Raw genomic sequence first — 14,476 nt, forward strand, 5'->3', positions numbered from 1 at the left:
TCAAAGTAGAAGAAAAATGAACAGTCGAGGACACGTCTCAGTCTCAGTCGTGTTCTCGATTGTTCATTTTTCTTTTACTTTGAGACTTTCCTCTTTTCCTGCCTCAGTCTCGGGCTAAGAACAAAATGGTGTACTTCATGTTACCACGAGGTATTGAATCATTATGAATCATTGGCGTCATGTTGGTGATGTTTGACAAGGTCATATCTCAAGCGACCGCAGCCTTTTATAGTCCAGTACTTTTTCTTCTGATATGGACCTCATCTACAGATTCTGTACTTTGCGGCAGCTCTAGCTCTTTCTGCTGTTGTCGGACTGTCTCCTGCTGACAGGCATTCGTAAGTGCTTCCATTGGGCCAGTGACAAGTGCAGTTGTAGTAGGTTTTTTTTAAACCATTCGGTTTTCCAGGCCGATACACAAGCAGTCTTTGATAAGTTCTTCTCTCATTTCACCGAAGTTGCCTGTATCGGCTAAAATGTGCCTTGGAAAGAAGTAGGCTTTGTAGTGCACTAGTGTGACTTCAATCTTCTTGGAGCTTTCGGGGTTTAGACTGTGTCTCAGCTGAGCCTAAGCGAAGGCTACCACACCAGCAAAGTAGAACGCAAAGTTGACACTCAGGCGCTTGTGCACCCCAGGCTTGTTGGGCTTTCTTTCACCCAGTCTCAGCTGAGAGGTCCATTAAAAAAAGCCGGCCCTGGACATAAGCTTACCGGCCATAAACTTGTCTGATGGTTGCTGAGGTTTTATGTGACTGTGAACTGGAATGACTGACCAGCAGATTCCAGTGATGTGATTGGCCTAAGCTGTTTTGGAGCACCTTTCGGAGCAGCCAAAACAGTGTTTTGGAGCAGCCAAAACAGTGTTTTGGAGCAGCTAAAACAGTGTTTCGGAGCAGCAAAACTGGCTTTTGGTGCAGACATTCTTAGGAAAATAAAAATATTTGTTTTAAGTGCTGGACAAACAAAAAACACTTTGCTCGCCGCAATAAACAAATTATAGTCAAGGTAAACCACCTGGGAGTCTTTCAACATGTAACTGAAATGCCAATGACATGACACATTTTGCAATGCTTCAGTTAAATTATACATATATATATATATACCCGCTATAGGTAAATAAAAACCAAACTGCACATATTAAAATTTATTTGAAAATGACCAACTTAGTAGTAAATATCACACCATTAGGTTGTCTAGTTATGCAATAAATAGAAGCAGTCTCTAACTGTTGATACACGTGACCACTGGAGTGCAGTGCAAAATTGTCGTGCGAGAGGAGATTGCTGTTCGATCGAAACCATGCCAGTCCAATCCCTCGCCAACTGGTTCCCAAAATTGTAAACAAAATGTAACTGTCCAGCATACAAAAAAAAAAAGTCCATTCGCACATGCTTGTTAGATTGGCTAGCGAGGTACAAGCTAAACACAGCAAAAAAAGAATTTGAGTGCATCAATGCAAGACATCACGAGCGAGGGTCAAGAAGTTCTTGAAGCGCTTGGTGTAACGACTGATCTTGAGAGAAACAAGCGTGTTGTCCGGGTTCAGAGTGCAGACATTGCCTTCTTTGCTTTCGCTCACTTCTCTTCACCAAGTCCCTTTCGCGGCAGATTTTTTACGTACCTGAGTCCCCCTCGAAAGAAAGCCTACCAAGAGAAACCTTGGTAATCAGTACTTCGACACAGCAGTCTTTGAGCTTGAGGGATTTTTCGAGCAGCATATTGAACAAGAACAGGAATGTTGATGAATATTAGGGCGGTCCTTATGTTTCAGTTTAGAAAGCGCCATATGTGTAGCGACGTGGGGACGGCAACACCCAACGTCGCGCGACCATGGCGACTGGCAAGCAGGGACCAAATATAGTTTTCCCACAGCCGTTGCTTTCAGGAGCAAGTGCTTCAGCTCACAATGTAACCCCCGCCACGCAAAAACGTGATTTCGTTTCACAACATGATGGCATGGATGGTACCCAGCACCCGAGCGTCGGGGCGTCTGCAGATGCCCGCCTCTATCGTCGAAAAAGTTTTAAAAAAAAGATGCGAGACGATGAGAGCGCAAAACGCGAGACTGTGGTAAAAACCCTGCAAGATCGGATGAACGATTGATGAAGGGTACTTTGGTGTCAGGCGGCCGCTTGCGCCACCTAGCTATGTGTGCCCATTATGGTACTCAATATAGTTTCGGTTTTGAAAGTCCTTCGGCGCAGGCTTGTTACAGATTACCCATATTTTTGTAAAATGTAGCAGGATGTAGCAGGGTTAGCCCCATGGTGCAGTTTGGCGCAATTGGCGCAGCAATCACACCACGGAGATTCCGTAATCTTCAGGTTTGTATTTATAGCTGTCATCAGGGTTTTCCCCAAAAATATTTGAGAGGTGGACATCGAAAGGGAGGGGGACTGAGAGGAAGGGGATCTAAAGCGCACTTAAAAACAATGCGCGGTATTTTCGCGCTTTCTTAGTCACACTGTGCCCCTGTAGCAAGGATGCCAAATGCAGGCATCAGTTTGATAAGCATGGTGCTGCGAGATTCGCTCGATGTGGATGCTCCCAAGCACTATACGCTTCAAAGACTGCATCTTTTTGTTTATCCACGGCAGAATATAGAGTTCGCTGCTACATTATATTTGGGCTAGTGGGCGGCAGACCCACCACCGCCCACTGTGGCGAAAACGAAACCCTGACTGTTATTAAACACGACGCTAGCTCAGAAATATTGGCTGGTGTCGCAGCAATCCTTTGCTGTGCTCCGTTTATCCTAAAGCTGACAGTGCAGTGTATGCTGCGCTCACACCGGACCAATTCATGGCCTGGCTTTTAACACTTGACCTCATTCTCCGCTCGTGAGTACGTGAAGGGAGGGGGGGAGGTGTGTTCATGAGGTGCAAGATCGACAGTTGACTGGTCCAATGGGTATGCAGCTTTCACCGCACTGTCAACCGGGAAGTAAACGGCGTATAGCGGTTGCAAGTGGTTGTAATGCAATGTAACAGAAATGTATAACCAGCCGTATGTTCCACAGAGAAGTCAGCTCTCTCTCTCGTATACCACTGTAGCGATGATTGAATACAATGTCTATTTAGCAGCTTATTAGATCTTCGCTCACTCCTCTGCAATTTTTACTTGCTATTGGTACACCTTTTTCAGAACATGCAAGTAGAAAGAACAAAAAGTGTTTTTACTCTATAGTTTGCATTATTCATCTTTTAGAAAATGGTTCACCAATTTTTGTCAGAAACTACGTATCACTGCACCTTTACTGCTCTGGAGAGATTGTTCTTCCCTGCTTGATATTTCGTGGTTTTGTTATCTGGAAATCACAATATAACAATATGTAGTAGCTGGTCAAACCAAGAAGGAAGTAATAAACTTATATAATGCATGTTAATAGGTCAAGTACTGTCCATTTTCACAAATATTTCGAGAAGTAAATAGACAAATACATAATGCCAGTCATTGGAGATTTCTTGACAGTTTGTGTTTGTGCCACTACTTGCTCTGACTTAGGACTTGCAACTTCCGCACATTTTTTTTAGAGGCTGCAGCGTCTTGGATAGCCTCATTTTGGTTCCGGCAGTAGTTAGCAAGGAAAGTGTTAGCTGACACACTCAAGATGTGCGTCATCACAACCTTGGGGTCATGTCCAAAGTCACACACATCCAGGTCATCATACTTGGTCAGCATCTCCCTAGTGACAGACATAAGCAGTCCCTTCTGGTTTCGAATTGCAAAGAACTGTGCTGCATTCTCCTTGTCTGTGAGCTTTTCCAGCACTAGCTGTGTGTGGAGCACGGCATTCACGACTACGGCTTGGGGAAATTTCAGCCCTCCCCGGGAGATTCCTTTGATGAGGCTTGCATCGTCGAGCTCAATGCTTCTTTCTTCCAGGGTGAGGTTTTCTTCGCAAGCATCGCAACCAAGTTTTTTTAGGACTGCATGGGCGCAGTAGCCTGCAATATAGGTAATCGCAGGCATCTGATCATGTTTGGCAGCGATGTCAGTAGCATCTACTGTGACGCTGAACTGGTTGCGTTCCTCCTGTGTCACCTCTTCGTGTGTTGCTTGTTCTTGTGCCCTGCCAAGTAACTCTGTGGCGGGCACCAGTGGTAGCATCTTTTGCAGCCTGATCTTCGTCTCCGACTCGTACAACTGGTGGATGGAAATGTGGTATTGTGTCCCAGCAAGCCTCCTGTACTTTCCAAATTTGGCTTCCAGAGAGTCTGTTTGAAACTTGCCGAGCAGAACATAGCTGAAACCAAGCTCCCTGAGGCAGTAGATGGACACCTTTACCAGGGTGGAGCAAGTCAGCCTGAGCGCTTTATGTGTCTCATTGGTCAGTCTCCCACTGTCTGTGTCCATTGCTTCCCAGGTGTCGAGCCACTGGACCATGCCACTGAGGAACTTGAGCTTCGGATCTGCCACAGAGCTGACAGGCTCCTGCACTGGATCTCGCAGCCTCTGCCCTTTCAAGGGGGTCTTCACATTCGCCACTTTCCACCACCTCACAATCAGCTCGATGAAGTCAGCCGTTTCCAGGACGTGCTGGATGCCGAGGTCGTGGCCAAGTGTCCTTAAAGCTTGCACGACGTGGTCATTGAAGATTTTCAAGACCAACCTCACATTTTGGCGCTCCAGACTTGATGGATGTAGCACCTTGGCACTGAGTCCGTAGACAAACTTAGCCAGTTGGTCAGTCTCGTGAAGTTGCAACTCCCTCAAGGCATCAAATGAAGCTTGTTGTTGTGATGTGGCAGGAGTCGCCGTTTCGATGCTTTCGAAGCTTGGAAATGCAAAGCACTTTCCAGGAGTTCCTTGGCTCAGCCAGTTGTTGCGAATGCATTTCAACAAGTGTACAGGGTCGACAATGAAAAAGAGGGGCCTGTCTGTGTCTGCTGGGTGGCTGTAGACCATATCGAATTTGGCCTGGGTGGCAAATTGTGACATCATCTTGCGGTTGATGGCATTATTGTCGGTTACGACGGCGATGATCTTGAATCCTAGTGCCTCTAGCCTTAGAATAATTTTCTTCACGAAGCAGTGCAGCTGTTGGGCATCTATCTGGCACACAGGGAGGACATGTACGACATCTTTGTTGGATGACAACAGGCTCTGTATCATGAACACATGTGCTGTTCGTGCTGCTTTGCATGAGTTGGCAGAGCTGCCTTGGACATTTCCTCCCTTATAATCGATGTAAGGTTTTAAGTGTACTTCATCCAACATGAGGGTGGCAACTTTTTCGTGATCCTCAAGGTGTTCACTTTCCTTTTTTATGTAAGACAGAAGCTGTTCATCGTCTTGCTCTGTTGAGGGGTTCAGCTGTTGGTTGGAACACAGTCTCCTGATGGTAGAGGGATGTGGCAGCATGATACGGGAGGTGCCCCTCATAAACTTGTACGCGTGCGGCGAAATGGTGTATATGAGGCTTGCAAAAATGAGAAAGTCTGGTGCATACTTGGGCTTTTTTCTCAGGAGCACATCTACCTGTTTGCATAAAAATGTCAGCGCGTCTGCGATGTCCTGAACTTCATTGTCATTCCTGAGGTCATCAAGTAACGACAGGATGAGTCCAAGAATGGCGTCCTTCTTCTTGCTGGTGCCAGATGATGTGGCCGACTTGTCGAATGCTCTGATGTTGTCGAGCAGGTCAACCAGCGTCTTCAGACTGGTAATGGTGGTCGGTATCCAAAAGTCGCCTGAAAGCTTGGTTGTCTTCGTGCTGTAACAGTATACTGATACAGTTAAGTCAGGCTTCACAGTAACGGAGTACTTCAGCTGTGGGGCGTTGTTGGGGTCTTGGTTGATGTTCAGGAATGTAACACCTTGGTCGTTTTGAATGCAGTTCCAGAAGGGAGTAGCATTGATGTCTTGGATTTGGTCTATGAGTTGGTCAAATGAGATATCATTTTCCTCATTGGGTTCTCTTGGTCTCTTTTCAGGTGGCTCTGCCAGTGGTGGTTCTTGGGGCAGTGAAGAGGTGCTGCAGGCAAATATTGTCGGCACAGCATTGTTGGAAAGTCTCGGTCTATCGAGACGGGCTTGGAGGACTGCTCCGGTTCTGGGGTCTGTGTACTGTGTTGACGTGATCAGGAATCTGTCTTCAAAGTGTGCTGCACACACCTACAATAAAGAAAGTATGACTGTTTCATGTGACTGCTGTTATCTGGTAGCCAAAGCAGCTGTAGAATTTGGTGAAGAATATGAAATAATTTTGTAGTGATTGTAGTGAGGCATTTGACTGTTTCATTGCCTGTTACAAAAAAAATGTCTCCACTTTTTTTCTTTTTTTGACAATAAACTTTCTGGCATTATTGAATTTTAGATAGTTGTTCTTGATTTACGGTTAGCTTTTTATAACGCATGTTCGCCACTGAAGGCATGAATATATTTCCTCAATCCAAACTGACCCTTTAGCGAAGGAAGCTAGTAGATTGTCCTTCAAATGATGTAAAAGCATAGGTGAGTGCCATATATTTGCACTACATTTCAAGTAGTGCAAGAAAGAGTGAATAAGGAGAGTTGTACATATAAAACAAAATTAAGTAATCGAGGTGCTTATATATATTATTTCCATCTTGAATGCTGGTGTGTCAAAGCTACATTTGTTTTTACTGTACTGGAGTGCTCTGTCAATGCTCTGTGCACTGTATGTTAGTTAAGCAGAGAAGTTTATATTGCTGGTGGCCCACATCATTCAGCATATTCCGTACACCGTAAATTACGGGCTTAAGTTGAGCTTATTGGTAAATTATACTATAATTATAAATAATATATGCCTAATAATAAATATAATGTAAGTCTGTCCCCTTTTCTCCCATTTTTTCCTCTTTTTTTTTTTCTTGTTCCATAAGTTCATCTAACCATGCGTCAATCGAACCTGGCCGAACCTGGCACCTTAGTTGGGGTTCCAGATGGGCTCCTCGGGCAGCGACAACTCTAACTAGCAGTTTTGATATTCTCTCTCATCAAATATTCAGCTTTTAATTTCACAGATTACTAAAGTCACGTGGAATATAATACTTCAGTGTTTTTCTTGGGGTAGAGAGGAGTGCATGACTACAAAGGAACTATAAAAGAGGTGAAGGTGTTCTCCAGTGATTGTGCACTGTTGGGACTACCCCTGAGGAATGAGCCTGTAGCGTAGAAAAGTGCCTGCACTGTATGAACGCACGTGCGAGACCGGAATGCGCAGAGCGTTGGGCTGGTTGGGCACGCGTCTCTAGCTTTTTCTTAATTCGCTCGCACGGGACACCGTTCAAAACAAGAAAAACACGATCAAAACATCAGGACTACGCTTCGATTTAGTGGAGTCCGTATTTCGAACGTTGCCGGCACGCAACATCGAAACAGCTGCCCGGTACGACCCATTCACAGGGCAGCATTTTCTTACGCTACGTTACGAATGCAAGTCTCCTCGACTTCGACATTCGTGCTGCATATGTGCCGTGCGCGAAGTTACACTGAACCGGTTGTCATATGAGCCATTAAGCACGGAATATGCAATTCCTGTACCGTGGTGCTCTGAAAAGGTTGCGAAATTACATATCGTACCCCGCGTCAATTTTTCTGTGCGACGTTGAAACTTTCTGATCGGCTCGCAGCTCGACTGTACGATCAGCATCACGCCGACGATGTCGTCAGGAACTCGGCGCTGCAGCACTGCGGAAGCTACACTTTCTTCGTGAACGGTGGGTATAGTAAGCCCAAATTGCGACACAACGGCAGTTTGCAGATGTACCTGCCGAGTTCGCGAGTGCGCTCTTACGTCGATAGACAAGAGAAAAAAAAAACAAAAAAAAAACTCTTCAATAAAACAAACTGCACTACGTGCATTTCCTCGCCCGTCCTTATCGAGATCCCATCTCGTGTCGAATACGAAAAGAAGTTTCTATCAGTGTAACCTCGTAGTTCTTTAACTAAAGAGGCACAAGAGCCAATGCTTGAATGTACTACGTGCGCACCTTTGAGCATTCGGACACTACACTCTCCTTTGGCAGTGCTTGCAGCCACTGCTGCCTTCGGGTTTCATCGGTCGGGAACGAAAAAACTGGCACTGAACTATAAGACTTGTGCTTATTTCCTTGGCAATTTTTCACGCAGCAGTGAAACGGCATTTCATCCGATTTTTTCGACCTTCGCGGGTCGAGCGTCTGACGATACAGCGGCAGTGCTGTCAACCGCTCTAGCAGACGATGTAGCAGACGACGGCGCTCATCCGGGCTACCTAGGGGGCGCTCGGGGGATCTACTAGTGATGACGTTTAGAGGAGGAAACGCGCAGGCCTTGTGTTCTAGGTGGTATTGTGTCAGACCACACACGGTCCCTGGATGACACCGGTAGCGTTGTTGACAGTTCTGAAGATGAGCTCTAAAGCCGCGTGCACCGCGCACGGCTCCACAATATCAGAAAGTTCAATCTTCGCCTCGATTTCAAAGCGAAGATTTTGGCCTCAAATAACTCCTTCCCAAATTTGTGAAACATCACTTGGTCGTCACCAAGAACTTCCACAATCAACAATCTTCCGGCGAGAAAGTTCGGGGCATTTACAGCCCGCCTAGGTACAATTCCGTACGATCCATTCTAACGCGGTGTAGGGATGTAGGGACACGCGGGAGCGACGTCGTCAGTGCAGCCGTTCAATCGCCTGGCCCCACGGTGTTGCTCGCCCGCGCCCCAATGAAGCTCGCTACAACTTTGTGTTTCACATTCTCGCAGGAATTTGAGCACCCAGAAAGCTTGGATGGTTGATATCTCGTCCCGCGTGACGCCATCATCGTGACAGTCCAATGAGCACGCTCCGCGAAGCTCGGCCCCAACTTTTTGCTCCAGGAGTTTAGCGACCTTGGTCAAGAGAACGCTCGCGGTATATAAAAGCTTCGTTTGATACAGATGCACCTCCTCCACCGGTGCAGAAAAGTGTAGGGCGGTGTACTTCATGTAAGCAATTTGCCGAGTGACGAGACAAGTGACAGCAACGAGGACTCGCTGTCGCTCAGTCAGCCGCGTGACGAGGCACACCTTATAAAAGCGACTGCTGCAAGCGACCAAGGCGATGAGCGACGTTTTCTAGATACCCATAAACCTGGCGCCGCAAGCAGCGACAGTAAGAAATCTTCGTCGCTCGTCGCCGGCACTTATAGCTTGTCGCCGTCGCTAGTGTTGTTGATCACTATTGGCGACGTGCGCGATCAAAAGCGTCGCTGTGATCGGCCTTCCACGATTGGCCGAATGGTCACTATGACGTCAGCAAAGGTTTTCTCATTGAAAGAAATAAGATCAATGTAAGAACTTCAATTTTGACGGGGTTGGCAGTGTTGCTTTCAGAGCGCAATGATCTCAAGCTTCCACCATGCTAATTATAAACACCGTCGAACTTGTTGTTCGTAAGGTAATGACGTCACGAGAGGAAACCATAGGAGGGCGCCACCAAAACATCTCGCCGCTAATATTGCTTACATCCGTGCAGATAGGCGTTCTAAGTGCTTGCCGTTGTATTGGGATCAGCCTTGCATAAACCACAACCAGTTTTTTTTATAAATTGTTTTTAAGCATGGCTCCTCGTTGATTAGCACGATTTACATTTTCGGTAAATAAAAGCCGTGATTAGGCACAGTTGTTCCAGCTCAAAAGTGCCACAAACACTTGGCACATATGTTTACACTGAAGCGCACTTAACATAATTTAAAAGTAAAACGAAAAGGGGACGAGATTCGCTTACCGCTTCACGGAAAGACCGACACCTTCGGATCCTAGGCCTGACGGCCGAACTTCGAAGTCGTCGGCGGTCCGGCGATCGGACGAGGCGAGTCAGCCGCGCTGCGCCTACCCTGGCCGACCACACCTGGTTGAACTAAGAGGGGCGCCGTCGAGTTGAGAACCAGAGTCGCAGAAGAAACGGGCCGCCCAGCATCTGTCCCGAACGTAGAACGAGCCGACGACCCTCATGCCACTACGTCTCCGCCATCTCCGCGACGGCGGGAAGTGGGGAAGCCGGGCCGGGCAGCGAAAGCGGAAGTCACTGGTCGGAAGATTCACGTTTCGCTTTTAGCCGACGCCGGTTTCGGTTACGGGGTCGTGGGGTTGCGGCTGGTTGCGACGACGAGAGGGGCCACGAAAGGACGCCGAGTTGGCCGAGTACGAGTCACGGTACGAGCAACGGGCCGTTTGCTGCTGTCGACCGGTGATGCGGTATCCTCGGCTTGGTGTCACGATTGGTTTGTTGCCGAGCACGTTGGCTTTGCTATGCGGTACGGCTGGAGCGGTTGTCGAATTCTTGAGGTGCACATTATTCGAGACAGTCGTCCCAAGACGTCACCGTGAAGAATTGACCGAGGGATTCCTGTGAGCTCAACATCTCTCATGTTCCGTTTCGACATGTATGGTATATGTAACGTTACCGGTGGTAAACGATGGACGTTTTTTGGTAGACGATGCTCGGCCTTTCGGCATGTATAATTTGGTGATACCGGTGGTCCTGTGGTATACGCGTTTTGTTGGGAAGATGGCGGTCACCTACGTCATCGGACGCAAAATTATACCAGCCACACCGAATCATATCGGCAAGCAAACTGGCTGCCAGTATAGACAGACGCGGAGTCAAAGCGGTGCCGGTATCTCCAGTTAAGAAAGAACGCCAAACAAAACTAGCTACATCCATAATAACAACAATTTAATGTGATGTCAAATCAGAAATGTACGAGCAGCAGTTATGTTTTTTGTACGTTATTTCAATAGGGATGTTTGCGAGCTCATAATTTTCGGAGCCTTTAATATTGTCACGAATGACAATTGATGAGGCGTTGATAACTGAAGAAAACTAAACGTTTAATGGGGCGAACTTGTGCCCAAATAAAGAGAACACAAAGAAGAAGAACAGAGCGTCGCGGGCGTCGAAGTTGGCGTAACAGTAGGTTCGAGCGCTAGGGCGAGACTGAGTCCGGTTCGCCACGCGGAGCCCCTTATGTACATGCGTGAGCTTCTGGAATAATCGGCATAGAATGTTCGACGCGTAGAACATTCGGACTTCGAACATGCAACAGGATTCTCGAATCTATACTTCGTTTTACCTCATGTTGCACCGCAGCGAAGGCTAGAAACGCGAGCTCATAGCGTTGGCAGCCGCTCTTAAGTCACGAGAGCTTGTGCCGCCGAGATGTGCACCAGAGCAAGGAGCTCGCGCTTGTAGCCTTTCCTGCGGTACATCATAAGGTGAAAGAGAGAATACCAGAATACTAGTCTGCAGGAATAAACAAAAAGATGCGCCGCTTCTAGGAATCGAACCCTAGCTTTTCGCGTGAGAGCCAAGTACGATAATCGTTAGGCCAAGCGCGCGCTGCCTACTTGGCCAGCTGCGCGCGCGGCATTACTCCCTTTAAAAAGTGCATCGCCCCGAGGCAACGCAAAACAAAACAAAATAAAAAAAGAACGATAAAATAAAAGAGTCCTTTGGAGCACATAAGGTCCACAGTCCTATCGAGCGTAATACGGCTTCAGTCGCACGACGTGGACGACCTCAGGTCGTGGTGGGCGGCGTGACGATGCTTGTGTTCCGTCGGGCATCACCTCGTAGTTCAGCTCGCCGAGGCGACGAAGTACCTTGTATGGTCCAGAGTACCGCTGCAGCAGTTTCTGACTGAGGCCGCGGCGACGGATGGGCGTCCACACCCACGCTGGAAGTGAACGTCCCTGCGACGAAGGTTGTAGCGCCCAGCGTCGACGCGTTGCTGATCTTGAATCATGAGGCGGGCGAGCTGGCGGACTTTTTCGGCGCGTTGAGCAACCGCCTGGGCGTCGTCGCTCCCATTGTCAGATGGCTCATGGGGCAGCATTGCGTCCAGGATGGTCGTTACCTTCCGACCATGTACCAAGTTTCTAATTGAAAAATTAAGTTCATTTCCATTAATTAAGAAGCTAATTAACAAATTAGATTTAATTATCAGACTGATCGTTACGATTAGGCCCCTATACTAGATGGCCCTGGCCGCATGACTCACCTGCACAAACCGCATAAGTGCAGATTTCAAGACATTTTTAAACAAATATGTAAAGCTTAAAAAAATTGTCCTCTATAACAATAAAAAGGCGATATATCAGCATAATAGAGCCTTTCGGCTCTACCATGCTGATATCGCCTTTTCGCTGAGATAGGACGTCCCATATTACGTTATGCTTGTACGGTTCCGTGCGCGTATATGGTTCCGTAGTAATCCACTCCGCTGTTATAGGATGTCGCATATTATGGCACGCTTGTGTGCTTTCGACCCCCTGTATCGTTTCGCCCTTATCCACTATGCTGTAGGCGCCTTTCGCTTGTATAGGGTGTCCCATATTACGGCTACGCTTGTATGAGACTTTTTCTATCATCTTTCCGTCATCGAGATTTTCCACTTGGGTATCCTGGTGACTCGCGGTCGTATCTCGACTCCTTGACATGGTCTCAATGGTAAGGGCTCCATTGTCAGGGTTGTCGGCTTTTCGCCGTACCGTGGCTTGCCTGAGTCATTAAACATGTTCGCTACACGACACAAAAAGCACGATTGTCTCGAAAACTGGCCATTGCACTTTAAAGGGGGATGTCGAAACGTAGGGAAATGCAGTTGTTAAAAGTACGGGGTGATATCTGTATTAGGACCACGATGTTCATGTGCACCATTGAGTGTTTGAACACAACACCGCCCTTCCGAAGGGCTTGCAATTACTGTTGCCTACGTATGTTGAATCATCAAGAAGGAAAAAGAAAGTGAAAGCCGTTTACAACTCCCTGTAACGCCGAATTAGAGCGCAGCTCATGAGGAGGGAAGGGTACTGGGGGGGTCAAGTGACCTTGGGGGGGAGAGTCACGTGACCTAGGGGGGTCACGTACGATGCCGATGCCAATGACGTCATCAGTAACGATGACGATGCGGATACCGATGACATCATCAGTGACGTCACTGATGACGTCATCAGTGATGATGACCATGCGGATGCCGGTGACGTCATCAGTGACGTCACTGATGACGTCATCAGTGATGATGCCGATGACGATGCGGATGCCGATGACGTCATCAGTGACGTCACTGATGACGTCATCGGTGATGATGACGATGACGATGCGAATACCGATGACGTCATCAGCGACGTCACTGATGACGTCATCATTGATGACGACGATGACGATGCGGATGCCGGTGACGTCATCAGTGACGTCACTAATGACGTCATCAGTGATGATGGCGTCATCGTCATCAGTGATGGTGACGATGACGATGCGGATGCCGGTGACGTCATCAGTGACGTCACTGATAACGTCATCGGGGGGTCACGTGGCCCCGGGGGGTCACGTGACCTTGGGGTGACCTGGGGGGTCACGTGACCTTGGACCTTGGTTACGCCGACGCCGCTCAAGCCGGGAACGGGCCCCTAAGAGCTGCGCTCAAAACTATTATTACGCTATGAGACCTGTGCTCAATTGCTTGCAGCCCTTCGCACAGCAGTGGCTAGGCTTGTTCGCTCCTGCATTTAACGCTTCACGTGAACGTCGAATTTAATCTTAAACGCAGACGATGTAGCAGGCGATGGCACTCATCCGGGCTACTTGGGAGTCTCTGGGTAAGTCCACTAGTGATGAGGTAAAAGAGGAAATGCGCAGGAATTGTCCCCTAGGTGACATTCCATAGGACAGGTCGAAAATTGCTGAACAATGACCTCACAAGCGGGCATTGCCTACTATAGTTCTATTCACCTCAAGAACCGTAGTGGAAACAGTCGTTCTCCTCGCGGGTGAATGCTCATTTCTCCTTTCTGTAGAAAATAGAACTATAGGTGGGTGTATTTCGGTTAGACTGTCTGTTATCATGTCAAGACGAACGCGTCTTAGACGCCATGAGCACCGTTTCTTATTACTACCAAAGCTTCTAAGAACTACTTTCCGCAGTGTAGGAACAATGTGCAAAACATACTTTTCTCTTAAGGCTACAACACATACATATGTAATTGACTCAGCTCGAATAGAACACGAGTACCACGTCGGCGTTCGGCGAGCATTCCAAGTCAAATTATCACATCCTTCATGTTAAAGTAATGTTTATGGCCAATGTTGCGGGGTGGGGTTTTGAAAAGTGTCTATTCTTGAGCGACGGAGCCTGTAAAGGAGTTCGGGACGCCACCCCTGGGCCGATGAAAAACGATTGACATTGTACGGGAAAAAAACATTTAATGCATCGTGTGCGCCGAGAAATTAAAGGAGAAGAGGGTACGAGTGCGAACGGGACATCAGAACGCCGATTTCTGGTTGGAATGGTTGTTGGGCAGATGAAAAACTAACTGCCTTTCTATTGACTGTACTTGTCGAACGCGTTCGAATGCAAGAGCTAATCGCCGGACGCCAGCGTTCTGCGTTCTAACGCGTTCGACGAGTGTAGTGGAGACAAAAACAGCTCGACTTGGGTCAACCCGGGAGTCATTCCGACCAGAGCTCAGAGTTCTGAAGCCCCGTGCG

The 14,476-nt window shown here is 47.7% G+C and overlaps 1 protein-coding gene across 1 annotated transcript; it reads right to left on the reverse strand.

Moving 5' to 3' along the window:
• Positions 1-3,321: 3,321 nt before the first annotated feature.
• LOC120840748 lies at positions 3,322-6,359 on the reverse strand. Its single transcript, XM_040211406.3, has 2 exons — positions 6,339-6,359; positions 3,322-6,117 (listed from the first exon to the last, which is right to left on the reverse strand). The coding sequence occupies exons 1-2, from the start codon at positions 6,357-6,359 to the stop codon at positions 3,487-3,489; spliced, it is 2,652 nt and encodes an 883-aa protein (XP_040067340.1). The 3' UTR covers positions 3,322-3,486.
• Between the last annotated feature and the right edge of the window lie 8,117 nt (positions 6,360-14,476).

Source organism: Ixodes scapularis, unplaced genomic scaffold (genome assembly GCF_016920785.2).
Source record: "Ixodes scapularis isolate PalLabHiFi unplaced genomic scaffold, ASM1692078v2 PGA_scaffold10__122_contigs__length_95168666, whole genome shotgun sequence".
Lineage (NCBI taxonomy): Eukaryota > Metazoa > Arthropoda > Arachnida > Ixodida > Ixodidae > Ixodes > Ixodes scapularis.